Source organism: Ictalurus punctatus, chromosome 7 (assembly GCF_001660625.3).
Source record: "Ictalurus punctatus breed USDA103 chromosome 7, Coco_2.0, whole genome shotgun sequence".
Classification (NCBI taxonomy): domain Eukaryota; kingdom Metazoa; phylum Chordata; class Actinopteri; order Siluriformes; family Ictaluridae; genus Ictalurus; species Ictalurus punctatus.
The window spans coordinates 23,746,088-23,758,870 of record NC_030422.2 but is presented as its reverse complement, the minus strand read 5'-3'; the positions used below and the strand labels follow the sequence as shown (position 1 = coordinate 23,758,870).

General features: G+C 41.2%; 1 protein-coding gene across 6 annotated transcripts in view; it reads left to right on the top strand.

The window, feature by feature from the left end:
- si:ch211-200p22.4 (phosphatidylinositol-binding clathrin assembly protein) overlaps positions 1-12,783 on the top strand; it is a 76,991-nt gene that overhangs the window by 43,990 nt on the left and 20,218 nt on the right. For 5 of the 6 annotated variants that reach the window (XM_053681474.1, XM_053681475.1, XM_053681472.1 and 2 more), the window contains 4 exons: positions 4,134-4,219; positions 5,171-5,312; positions 9,661-9,794; positions 9,938-10,038. In XM_053681474.1, the coding sequence (XP_053537449.1) occupies positions 4,134-4,219; positions 5,171-5,312; positions 9,661-9,794; positions 9,938-10,038 (463 nt within the window). The remainder of the gene's footprint in view (positions 1-4,133; positions 4,220-5,170; positions 5,313-9,660; positions 9,795-9,937; positions 10,039-12,783) is intronic. The other variant, XM_053681473.1, reaches the window with a different exon arrangement.

The window sequence follows — 12,783 nt, the reverse complement described above, 5'->3', positions numbered from 1 at the left end:
TACATTTATATATCTGAGCAGTTGAAGGTTAAGGGCCTTGTTCAAGAGCCCAACAGTGGCATCTTGGCATTGCTGGGGATTGAACTCACGACCTTCCAATCAGTAGCCCAGCGTCTTAACCACAGCCCCGGTAGTTTTCAAATTCCACCTCGCCCCTGTTGACTCATACGTTGATGTGTTTAGTTACATTTAATGTTGTAGAACATCCCTGAAACCAGTTGCTTCCTGTTATTACTTTCATTTTACACCACAGTGTGGTTGAGTTCTCAGATCTGATTGGTCAGACGATTGTTTTCATATAACAGCACGGCTCAGACAGTATTTCCAGCTGTAACGTGAACAATAGGGCTGGATAAATGCACTCGTTCCTGTATGTCATTGTTTCTAAAGTAGCTGTTCGTGCACAAGGACTTGTATGGAGGATGTTCCACAGTGTAAAACTAATAATAAATAGGATTTAGAAATGGTGGTGGTGTTTTGTTTAACAAACTAAAACAGCTAATCATTGAGCTGGTGAAGTTTTTTTGTTAGACGTTTATTTAACATTTATGGAAGTAGTTGCGGGTCCCAGCACGACAAAGGCTTCAGGACAGGAGTTCCGGTTTCTCTGTAAAATGACAAGCCTCTGTTTTTTCCTCTCAAAGTTAATAAGAATCCACAGACCCCTCCCTGAAGACTTTTTAACAGTTATAGTCAGCAGCAAAGCTGTAACTGTCGCTGGAGACTCCTTTTTAAAGAAAATATATATATATATAAACCTCTAATCACAGCAAATGTTCCCATATCAACAAGAAGCACCATGTAATGAGCACTTTAATATTAAAATGTTCACTTCTATAGGCCTATGATCCTCCTTGCAGCCTGCATTACTTCCACAGCTTCTAATTAATCAGCACCGTCTGACCAGTTGGCCAATTCAACAGCACTGTGATGAAATGTTAATGTCATTTATTTTTTAAGAAATCTATACAGTGCCTTCCACTAATATTGGCACCCTTGGTAAATATGAGCAAAGAACGCTGTGAAGAATTGCCTTTATTATTTAACCTTTTGATCTTTAGTTTAAAATAAATCACGAAAGTACTCCGCTCTCATTGATATCAAATAATTGCAAACGAAACACGTTTATCCGAAAAAATTGTTAAATATAGGTGTGCAACAATTATTGGCAACCTTTTTATCAAGATAACAGCTCTGAGTCTTCTCCTATAATGCCTGATGAGGTTGGAGAATACATGGCGAGGGATCTGAGAACGTTCCTCCATACAGAATCTCTCCAGATCCTTCAAAATTCGAGGTCCATGCTGGTGGACTCTCCTCTTCAGTTCAGCCCACAGGTTTTCTATGTCAGGGGACTGGGATGGCCATGGCAGGACCTTGATTTTGTGGTCGGTAAACCATTTTTGTGTTGATTTTGATGTATGTTTTGGATCATTGTCCTGCTGGAAGATCCAACCACGGCCCATTTTAATCTCTCTATCAGAGCCAGTCAGGTTTTCATTTAATATCTGTTGATATTTGATCGCGTCCATGATGCCATGAATCTTAACAAAATGTCCAGGTCCTCTGGCAGAAAAACAGCCCCAAAACATTAAAGAGCCACCACCATATTTAACCGTGGGCATGAGGTACTTTTCCATATGGTTACCTCTCTGTGCGCACCAAAACCACCTCTGCTGTTTATTACCAAAAAACACTATTTTGGTTTCATCTGACCATAGAACCCGATCCCGTTTGAAGTTCCAGTAGTGTCGGCAAACTGAAGACGCTTGAGTTTGTTTTTGGATGAGAGTAGAGTTTTTTTTCTTGAAACCATTCCAAATAACCTAACAACCTTTTGCCGCACATCACAGCTATATTCCTTGGTCTTACCCGTTGTTATGAATGACTAAGGGAATTTGGCCTATGTGTTACCTCATATTTATACTCCTGTGAAACAGGAAGTCATGGTTGAACAATTTCCTGTTCATAATCACCCAGGTGTACGTTTTTTTTTTTTGTTGTTGTTTTTTAATATCAATGAGAATATACTTCAAATATATTTTTCTCATATGAATTCATAGCAGTGCCAATAATTGTTGCACACCTATACTTAACATTTAAAAACAACAACCAAAAAAACTTGTTTGCAAAGTTGTTTGATATCCATGAGAGCTGAGTATTTTTGTGATTTAAAGAGCCTCCTTTGCTCATATTTACCTTGGGTGCCAATATTAGTGGAGGACACTAACATTTAATTCCTATATCAACGCTTTAAAAAAGGATCTCGCTTTAATGTGCGGTGCCTTATATGTACCTTCTGCTTCTGTAAGTCTGCAATTAAGTTGTCTTGATTCTCTGTCCCTCTAAGGCCTCACCTAACAAACTTCACTCGAGCTGATAAAGTAACGGAACCGTCCTCAAGACCGTGATCGGGATTCTCCCAAGGGGACTTGTCAAGAGCGTGTAAAACTAAGTATTGAAATGCAGCACCAGCTGGCGCCGAGACCGTGTTTAGCTCCCTCTGTGGCTAAGTGCCGTTTTAACATTAGCCATGTGATGTGGAAAGTTGGCACCGAGTCCCTGCTCTTCTCACAAACTGCAAGACACTGAGGACACTGCCTTAGCTAACGTTGGCACAGTATTATTACTAGTACATTAAAACTAAATGCCTAATAGTCCAGGGATATTTTAGTTGTTGCTCCAAGTTTTCATTTGTAAAAGGTACCTGAGGGCGAGGCAGAGAGGGCGAGGCCTGCTCTCACTGCCAAGCACGTATTGTAGATTAAATCCGTATAAAAGGGCAAACATGAGGCGCTGCATGATTAACAATGATCAACTGAATATGGCTGTCTTTCAAAATAAATGCTGCTGTGTATTAGTGGCGTTTCTCACAAAAATCGGATGCCTTGTGCTGACAGGACAGTTTTAGGACCGAGTTCTTAAGTGTGCATGTTTCCTGACTGACTATTCTCTTTCTTCATCTCTCTCTCTCTCTCTCTCGAATGTGAAAGACGGACTGAATGTGCATGTTTTATCTGCATGTATGTCTAGGGCATCAGCACTAATTTGATAGAATTTTGGAGTATAATGGAATTTGGAGTAATATGTTTAACACAGAACACTAGTTTGACTAAATGTCTGCTGTTTGTTTGTTCCCTGACGTAATCACATACTACACCTGCCTGTCACATTTTGACACTCCTGATGGATTGACTGATTAAATCGGAAGTGTTAAAATGGTTAAATGTTTCAAAATCTATAAAAGAAAGTCAATCAAACCAATGCAAGAGGCTGTGTTTTAACAAAGAGCTTGAATTGAGCTTGTTTTTGCGAATGATCGTTTACGCAATTTGTCAGCCTCCCTGTACCCCGTTTATCCGTAGAAAGGGACCAGCAGCAGGAAACAACATGGACCAGTTAGTATGTCTGATTTGTGATGGTCCTGTGGTGATCCTCTTCCACTGATTGACGGATTAAAGGAAGGCTGACAAATTGTGCAGATCAATAGATGGCCTACAATCATTAATTCTATACCTACAGAGTGATCTATACTGTAAAGCCAAAGGATTGTGGACACCTGACCATCACACCCATATCTGCTTTCTGAACATCCCATTCCAGAACATTGCCGTTATAATAACCTCCACTAGATTTTGGAGTGGTGGATTAGTGCTCATTCAACCACAAGAGCATTCGTGAGATCAGGCACTGATGTTTGGAGTGCAGTCCTCGTTCCAGTTCACCCTAAAGGTGTTCACTGGGGTTGAGGTCAGGGCTCTGTGTAGGACACTCGAGTTCTTCCACTCCAACCCTGGCAGATCAGGTCTTTTTCGTGGAGATGTGCAAAGGGGCATTGTGATGCTGGAACAGGTTTGGGCTTCTTAGTTTCAGTGAAGGGAAAGTGTAACACTAGAGCATACAAAGACATTCAAGACAATTGCCTGCTTATAAGTTTGCGGCAACAGTTTGGGGAAGAACCACATACGGGTGTGATGGTCAACTTTTGTCTATCTCTATACCCATCACGTGAGTGAATGGGTGGATGGACAGATGTATAGCCATGTAATATTGAAATAAAGCAAACGCTGGTTGTGTATTTTTGCTCCCTCAGTCTGTCCCTCTCTCTCATCCCACTGTTGGTCTCTCTGTAGGCTCCCAGCAGTCTGCTGGAGGCTTTGGAGCAGCACCTGGCCTCTCTGGAGGGCAAGAAGACTAAAGAGTTCTCTGCAGACAGCAGGTACGCCACAGCGCTGAGCGTCAGACACGCCAGGTGGAAGTTTCCTTTTGTGAGCTAATCTGAGATCAGCTATCGGTAGCCAAATGTTCAACGGCATAAAACAGCTCATGCGGGTGAGGTGGATGTGAGTTTGAGGAGTAATCAAACTGGTCTCAGATGACCGCTTGCTAAAAGCAAGTCTGGCTGTGAAGGTTTTCATTTGAATTCGAATAAAACATTCAGCACAACCGTAGGATTAGTTTGGTATAATAGCATACAACATCCCAACGTGTTTTATCGATCTTATACCACAGCAATTTGGCAATGTGGAAAAAAAAATAATAATAATTCACATGCATTATAGCAGCTAAAGTAATCCCCTCACCAGCCTCTTGTTTTTGTTTTTTTTTGTTTGTTTGTTTGTTTTAAATCTTGAAATTAATAAGACAAAAAAATGTAGCTTCTTATGGACGCAATCCTTCGTAGTGACTCCTTCCCAAAAATGCTAAACAAACATCCCTTTAACAGAAAACTCTCTGTATCACCATCAAAATGGTACAGTGACACGTTTTCTGTTTTTCTCTTATTAATCTACATTTATGCAGAGTGCCCTCCAATCAAGTCCAGGCTTATTAACCATTACTACAGAAACACTAACGTGACGTACGACAAACCGTGATTTGCTCTGCAGAAGGCAGTGAAAATGAATCAAATGGAGAACTGAACAGTGTTGTGATGTAATGAGTTTTATTCAATACTGCCTGAGCTTGATGTGAGCAGGAGTAGAATTAATCTCCTGCACAGTATAAGGATCTATCAGCAAGCAGAATTCAATCTGATTTATGCAGTGCTGTGATTAGCTGAGATTTGAGAACCTGCTCACACTGCAGCAGTAATTCAATCTGAATAAATCATTCCTCTAAGACGCTAACCACATTTCACCTTTGTGTGTGTGTGTGTGTGTCCCTGTAGAGCCATCACTCTGTCCAGCGCCGTGTCGTCCCTCTCAAACACAGGCATGTCCTTCACTCGCGTGGATGAGAAGGAGAAACAGCAGGCCCTAGAGGAGGAACAGGCCAGACTGCAGGCTCTCAAGGTGGGCTACAGCATTCCTGTGAGTTCATCACATTTAGCTTTATTTGCTGTTTATCTTTTAATTGCATACTGTTATACGTTCGATAAACTCTTCGCCACAGGATTTGCTGTCATGGAAACTGACTAGTACGGGCTCCAAGTAGTGTTTTCCCCCCTAGTGGTCTTTCAGGAAAAAGACTGATTGATTTTGTAGCTCCTTATAAACAGATGGAAAGCGAGGAATTGGTTTGGAACAAGCTGTGCTTTTTCTGGTGTGGAGGTACTGTACACTGACTAGGCAAGAAACTACAGAGGTGGTGTTTCGGTATGATGTCTTGCGAGCTACGTGCTCCACCTGGCAAGGGATGAAAGTGCTCAGCTGTTTTAATTTTAGCTCAGCGTGCTTAGCGTAGCGTGTGATGTGACAAGTATACATCCTGAAGGCGTTTGTACAATACACAACATGCATCGTGGTGTATAACGGTTTACTTACAAACTGCAAAGCAGTGGTGTTGCAATTTTTTTTTTTCTTTTCTCATTTTCTCCCTGATTTTAGTCTTGGCAAATTCCTACCCACCAACCAGCGGTACCCTACTATTCGACAGCTACCATCTGGACAGGGGGAACGCTAACACTCGTGCTTCCTCAGAGACAGCCAAGCGCATCTTTTCAAACTGCTGCTCATGCTGCATTAGGGATGGGCGATATGGACTTAAAACTATATCACGATATTCTCTGGTATTTATTGCGATAACGATATCGGTGACTATATAAATATAGTACCGTGCTATCTGTGATCTTGAGAGCCTCAGAAACACAAACACTGATCTAAAAGTAAGTCTTTTTCTGTAACTGAACCGGTTCCAGGTTGTAGAGGTACAGTAACTCCTCGTTTAGCTATAAACTCCTCCTCGGCTTCACGTCCGCCTTCCGCCGTATTGTTTTCGCTCTGCACGTGAGCTGCGAATGGGTCGCAGACCGTCGCACGCAGAAATACATCATCAACTAGGCTTTATCGTTATTATCGCAGAAAGACTCGTTCTTATTGTGGGGAGAATTTCTACCGGTGTATCACAAACGATGAAATATCCCCATCCCAATGCTGCATCACAGGGCAGTGTAACACACAAAGGAAAGCACTATCCGTCCTCTTCCTCATACAGGAGCTAAAAATAAAAAGCTATTATTTAATGTCCATAGAACTAAATAGTTGACGATACCCGCAATATCTCAAAGTATGTCGTGACCTTATTTATCGCAATATCGATGTTATAATTCGATGATCATATTGCCCAGCGCTAGGCTGTTGTGGGAATTTTAGTTGTATTGTCCTCACCAGTCAGAGTCCTGTAGTCTTGCCAGTATTATAGTAGAAGTTTCAAAGAAAACGCATGAAACGCATCATGAATATCTAAAGGCACAAGCCCTTTACGTGGTCCATTATTTTGTTATTGAAATCATTTGGACAGGAAGACCGCAGCGATCCCCAAGTCTGTGATTTGCTTTCAAATTAGTTTCATGGCTAGTATGCAGACAATATGCCCTATAAACATAATCGGTATAAATAATTTGCGCGTCCGTTTTTTGCAGGAGCTGGTGCACGTTACACCCTCGCTTTGCCACATCGAGCTCTTCAAGCACGTGCCACTAGCAAGCAAAAGAGAATTAGCCAACGAGAGCAGCTTAGAAGTGTAGCGTAGTGTGATCGATGGATAATTTGGTCGATATTAGTACACAAGGTTATACAATCCCATTTTTTTCCCCCTCCATTTGTGTTTATTTCTGCTTGACTGGTAAAAGCAGGCTCAGCTTGTCTGATGGGGAAATGTCAAGTATTTACGCACGCTAGGATTTTCACTCCTCAGATCTCGAGTTCAGTTGGCGCATAAGCATCCAATTTCGGTAATTGTTGTATAATTCAGACTTATCTGCATATTATAAAGTATAGCGTTGAATATTTTACACTGTATTCCCTGGGACTAATTATGCAAATCTTTTTTTTTCTTTTTTCTTTTGGATTATCTTGAAAGGATTACAGAAAGCAGGAGAGGCGAACACCTAGGTGGACATCCACATGAATAACATTTTCACAGGAGATTGCAATTACCGTTTACGTTTGTACTGTTTGTATTCACCAGGTATTATATTAGTTTAGGGCTTCACTTCAGTAAGCCTGAGTGACATGGGAACTTTGCACTGATGTGTGTGCATGTATATATGTATACGTGTGTGTGTGTGTGTGTGTGTAAAATATATATAATTAGTGTAGCCTTTTTCTGTGAAAACACCTCTCAAAATACCTGCTCTCAGATCAGAAGATGAGTTGGTGTTTTCTGTTTCTCTAGAAGCTTCTGTTACTGATAAGAGAAATGACAAACATTCTCACAGATCAGACCTGTGATAAGAGAGAGCTCTGCACTTCCTTTGGTGTTTTTTAGAACAGCTTTAGCAGTGTCTGAGCCATGCTGCTCGGGGAACACTGTGTCCTTCACTCCTGTAGGACCGTGCACACACACGCATTTGATTACTCTACATGTCCTCGTCACGTCGGTGATTAGCCTCAGGCGACGAGCGGAGTGTGAGGTTAGCCAAACCCCTTTGTCTCTGTCGGAAGACTCTGTCTTCCCATACGGAATGACACACACACACACACACACACACACACAGTAGCCTCAGGAAACCTGGAGTGTGTCCTGGAATGCACTCTACATTTAGATAAGCTGGGCTTAGAGGCTCAATTTAGTACCTGGAGCTGGGTAAATGTTCAGAGAAGCTATGATCTCTCTAAGCAAGTCACACCGATCACCATTGGGATGAACGTGTCATGTATTTGCAGTATTTTATTACAAGCATATACTAATTATTAAGAATGCTTTCACACTTTGCCTTTATTTATTTATTTATTTATTTATTTATTTATTTATTAGTCAGCATAAATACTCACTAGAGCGCTTTATGTGCTGATATGGTGGATCTAACTGGCCTAGTTTTCGAAGACTTGACTTCTTCTCAGTAATGAAGATGAGATAAAGGTTGGCGACGCGGACATCGCTTGACTTCACTGTAGCTCCGGAGGGCGAACGAAGAGAAGTTGCTTGTGTGACTTGCCCGTATGCAGCTGCACTTTTCAAGTGGGACATCTCGTCCCCCTGTCCCCAAAATAACCCAAGTTACAATATAACAATGGAAAATGGGTAAGAAAATGTTTTCCTGTTCAGCGTGTCATAAATCTTTTATATTCGCATATTGGCAAGCCTATTTTTCACTGGCACCGTCCTCACGCTCCAGCTCGTCACATGATCGGTCCGGAGTTTGAATGTCATGTCATGTGAAATCCTGTGTTAAGTGGCCACTTTATTTCTGGGCACAGCTTTGGCTTTAAGTGTCCTTCCCCATGTTGTGTAAAATTCCACAACCCCACTCTATGTAAAACAGCCCTCTATATTTGGTGTGTGTGTGTGAGAGAGAGGTAAAGGAAGTTATTCTGTTTGCTTAGTTTTTTTTTTGGACAGTCTTCAGTCGGTCTCTGTGATATATTTCATAGCTAGACAGGGTTTGGTTCTGCGGTCAGTGTTTGTTCAGAGGTTATAATATGTTTCAGCAGTGGGTTGGATTGTGTGGTTGTTTCTGTGCATCTGAATTTGGGCTGGAGTTATGAGCTCAGTCCTTTCTAACTTGCTGTGCGCTCATTTTTGCGGTTTGATTACTTGTGGTGATGTATTTGTGTGGTTTGACTTGTTTCTTCCAGGCGTAATTGATCTGCTTTTCCCCTGACATTCAGGCATTTGCACGTTTTGATTTATCTCCATTTCGAATCGGAGTGAAAACTGTTCAAACACAAGCGCAGTAATTCCTCTTTCAGTAATGCTGTCGGCGGGCGTGGCAATACATCTCGCGTCGACGTGCTAACGCTTTCGTTAAGAATGTCCGCACGCCTCCATAGCACTCTACTATACTGTACTTAAGAATTCGACTTAGTGTGAACTACTTCAGGAGGACGAAGACCGGCTCCAAGACCGTTAAAAATCGTCTGTTGCCTGGACGAAAATTCTGTGTTGACCTAAATAAATAAAATCCAGTCAATTTCCATTTCTAAGCTTTCCAGGATCTGCTCATATAAAACATATGTACTGCAATACTACTTCATTAAACATGTTAAAACTAGAATCATTCACAGCCTGCTATTAGCCTGGCGTGTTCGTGTATTTCCTGTGCTCCTCGGCTGAGTGGGAATGGTGCGGTGTAGTTTACTGTGTATTTCGATTATTTACCGCAGTCTGACAGCAGCACGCCACATGCTGTCAGACACATTTTAAATTTTTATTAGTATTATTTTTTTTAAATATTGTCACCTGAAAATTGAGGTGACACAAACTGTGTGTGTGTAGGACCAGCGCCTGAAAGAGATTAGCATACATACTCCCTCTGCATCTCCTGCTACTCAGTCTGCAAGCAGTGCCAACAACCACAGTGCGGCAGTGGATCTGTTCACCAACCACAGCACCGCCCCTGTCACCAACAGGTCTATACCCCACACACACACTATTCTCACTTATGCAGCACACAACATCCTGTAGTGGAATCTATTACTCTTAGGCAGAATATAGACATTTCTCATCATGTCTCTAATGATTGTGCTGTCTTTGGCTCTGCCTCTTCACACAGCGTACCAAACCTCACCAGCGACCTGTTTGACCTCCAGCCAGCATTCATCCCTGCCGCGCAGAGCACTCCATCCATATCCACAGCCAGCAGTGCCTGGGGAGGTAAGGCCCCCTCTCTCCTCTTTCTTTTTTTTTTTTTAACTTTTTTTTTTATCTCTCCATTCTATAGTCATGTATATCAGAAGTCGACCGATAGTGGATTTTACCGATAACCAAGTTGGGCCGTACCTGCCGATAACCGATTAATCAACCGATTGATTGATACTCAGTGAAAACCTAGCACACAAAGTAAAATATTGCTGAATTTTATTACAAGAATAAGGAGTTCTGACCGTACCGTGGAAATGTACTGTACTTTCGTAAATGAAATGTGTGTAGAGTTTAGATTGATATATTATGCTTTATAAATATTAAAGTAAATAAAAGATATACATCCAAATTGAACCAAAAAGTAGCACTGCAACTGAAAATCGAGGCATGCAAAATGAATCAAGAACACTTCCAATAGCACAACAAAATTTGTCAGTGCTAGTTTTTATTTCACTTCTAGAGGCCACTCTCACACTGTATGATAACAGCAGACCCTTCTCAGCCTCTCCCACAACGGACACAAAAACTTTGCCTTTAGCTGATAGTTCCAGCAATCGGTTACTGGTGCCGATTAATCGGCCGAACCCTAATATATACATCTTTTTTTGTGGAGGGGGGTAATTATCCTAAAACCCCGTTTTCTCCCAATTGTATTTGTTACTATTTCCTGACCGCAAGCTAGCTCTTCTCTATTACACAGAAGCTAGCAAACAGGTAAAGCGCATCTTTTTGACCTGCTGCTCGTGCTACGTCACTGGACAGCTGAACACTCGGAGAAAAGTTATTTACACAACCTCTAAAATGTGCATGGTTGACTAGTTTTGCTCTGATTGACAGGGGAGAGAGTAATCTCATCGCTCCCCAGAGAGCAGGACAACAGTGCTCTCTTCGACTCCTGGCCATGGGTGGCTGTGGCATTGTCAGGTTTCAAACTCACAATCTCCCCAACAGCAGTGGGTCAGGATTACCACTTGAAATAATAGCAATGTTAGCATCATTATATCATGCCATATTTTATTTAAAGCTGTTTGTAATCATGATGTTATCAACCTTCCCTTTCTCTCACACGCTGCACTACCTTTGGACCTCTCATTTCACTCAGAGCATCAGATGATGTTGGTTTTAAATGGTCCATTTTGTACAGATCTGAATGGAGTACCTACAGTGTGTGAGTGGATTGACTGTTGCAGGTGTTTAGTGTTGGTGTGACCTGTGCTGAATAATTGTACTCATCCATCAAGCCTCAATGAGGACATTGTTGAAGGGGAGGAAGGACCGAGGGACAGTTTTGTTGCCCCTCATAACAGAGGGGCTAGAAGAAATGATATACAGTGCCCTTCACTAATATTGGGACCATTGCTAATAAATATGAGCAAAGAAAGCCGTGAATTTTTTTTTGTTTGTTTGTTTGATTTTTGATTTTTTTTAAAAATGCACAAAAATACTCTGCTCTCATGGATACCAAACAATTGCAAATAAAACAGGCTTATAAAAAAATCTTTGTTAAATATAGGTGTGCAACAATTATTGGCACCCCTATGAATTCATATGAGGATAGGAAGTATATTCCCATTGATATTTTACATTTTTTTTGTACACCTGGGTGACTAAGAACAGGAAATTGTTCACTAATAACTTCCTGTTTCAAGGGGTATAAATTTGAGGTAACGCATAGACAAAATTCTCTTAGTTATTCATAACAATGGGTAAAACCACGGTATATAGCTGTGATGTGCGGCAAAAGGTTGTTGAGCTTCATAAAATGGGAAATGGCTATAAGAAAATAGCACAAGCATTGAAAATGCCCATTTCCACCATCAGGGCAATAATTAATAAGTTCCAGTTCAACTGAAAATGTTATGAATCGACCTGGAATTGGACGTGTGTCTATATTGTCTCAATGCACTGTGAAGAGGATGGTTCAAGTGGCCAAAAAATCACAGGTGGAGAATTGCATAATTTAGTTGCGTCTTGGGGTCAGAAAGTCTCCAAAACTACAATCCGAAGTCACCTACATCACCACAAGTAGTTTGGAATGGTTTCAAGAAAAAAAACTCTACTCTCATCCAAAAACAATCTCGAGCGTCTTCAGTTTGCCAGACACTACTGGAACTTCAAATGGGATCGGGTTCTATGGTCAGATGAAATCAAAATAGAGCTTTTTGGTAATAAACAGCAGAGGTGGTTTTGGTGCGTACATAGAGGTAGCCATATGGAAAAGTACCTCATGCCCACGGTTAAATATGGTGGCGGCTCTTTAATGTTTTGAGGCTGTTTTTCTGCCAGAGGACCTGGACATTTTGTTAGGATACATGGCATCATGGACTCTATCAAATATCAACAGATATTAAATGAAAACCTGACTGCCTCTGCCAGAATGCTTAAAATTTTCCAGCAGGACAATGATCCAAAACATACCTCAAAATCAACACAGAAATGGTTTACTGAGCACAAAATCAAGTTCCTGCCATGGCCATCCCAGTCCGTAAAGCAAGCGAGTTCCTGTTAACACTTACAATGTAGGAGTTATGAACATGTTCCCTATCAACAATAAGTTTTTCTTCGTTGAAAAACGTTAACATTAAAAGGAACACGTTAACATAAACCTGTGATTTGCCTTGCAGACAGGATCGTTGTCAGAGGTGCTGTTATACAAAATTATTCATTACTTCTGGCCAATCAGATTCAAGAATTCAACACCAGTGTCCTATAAGATATAAATGTCGTCATAAAAAACCTATTCATTGGTTGATCTGG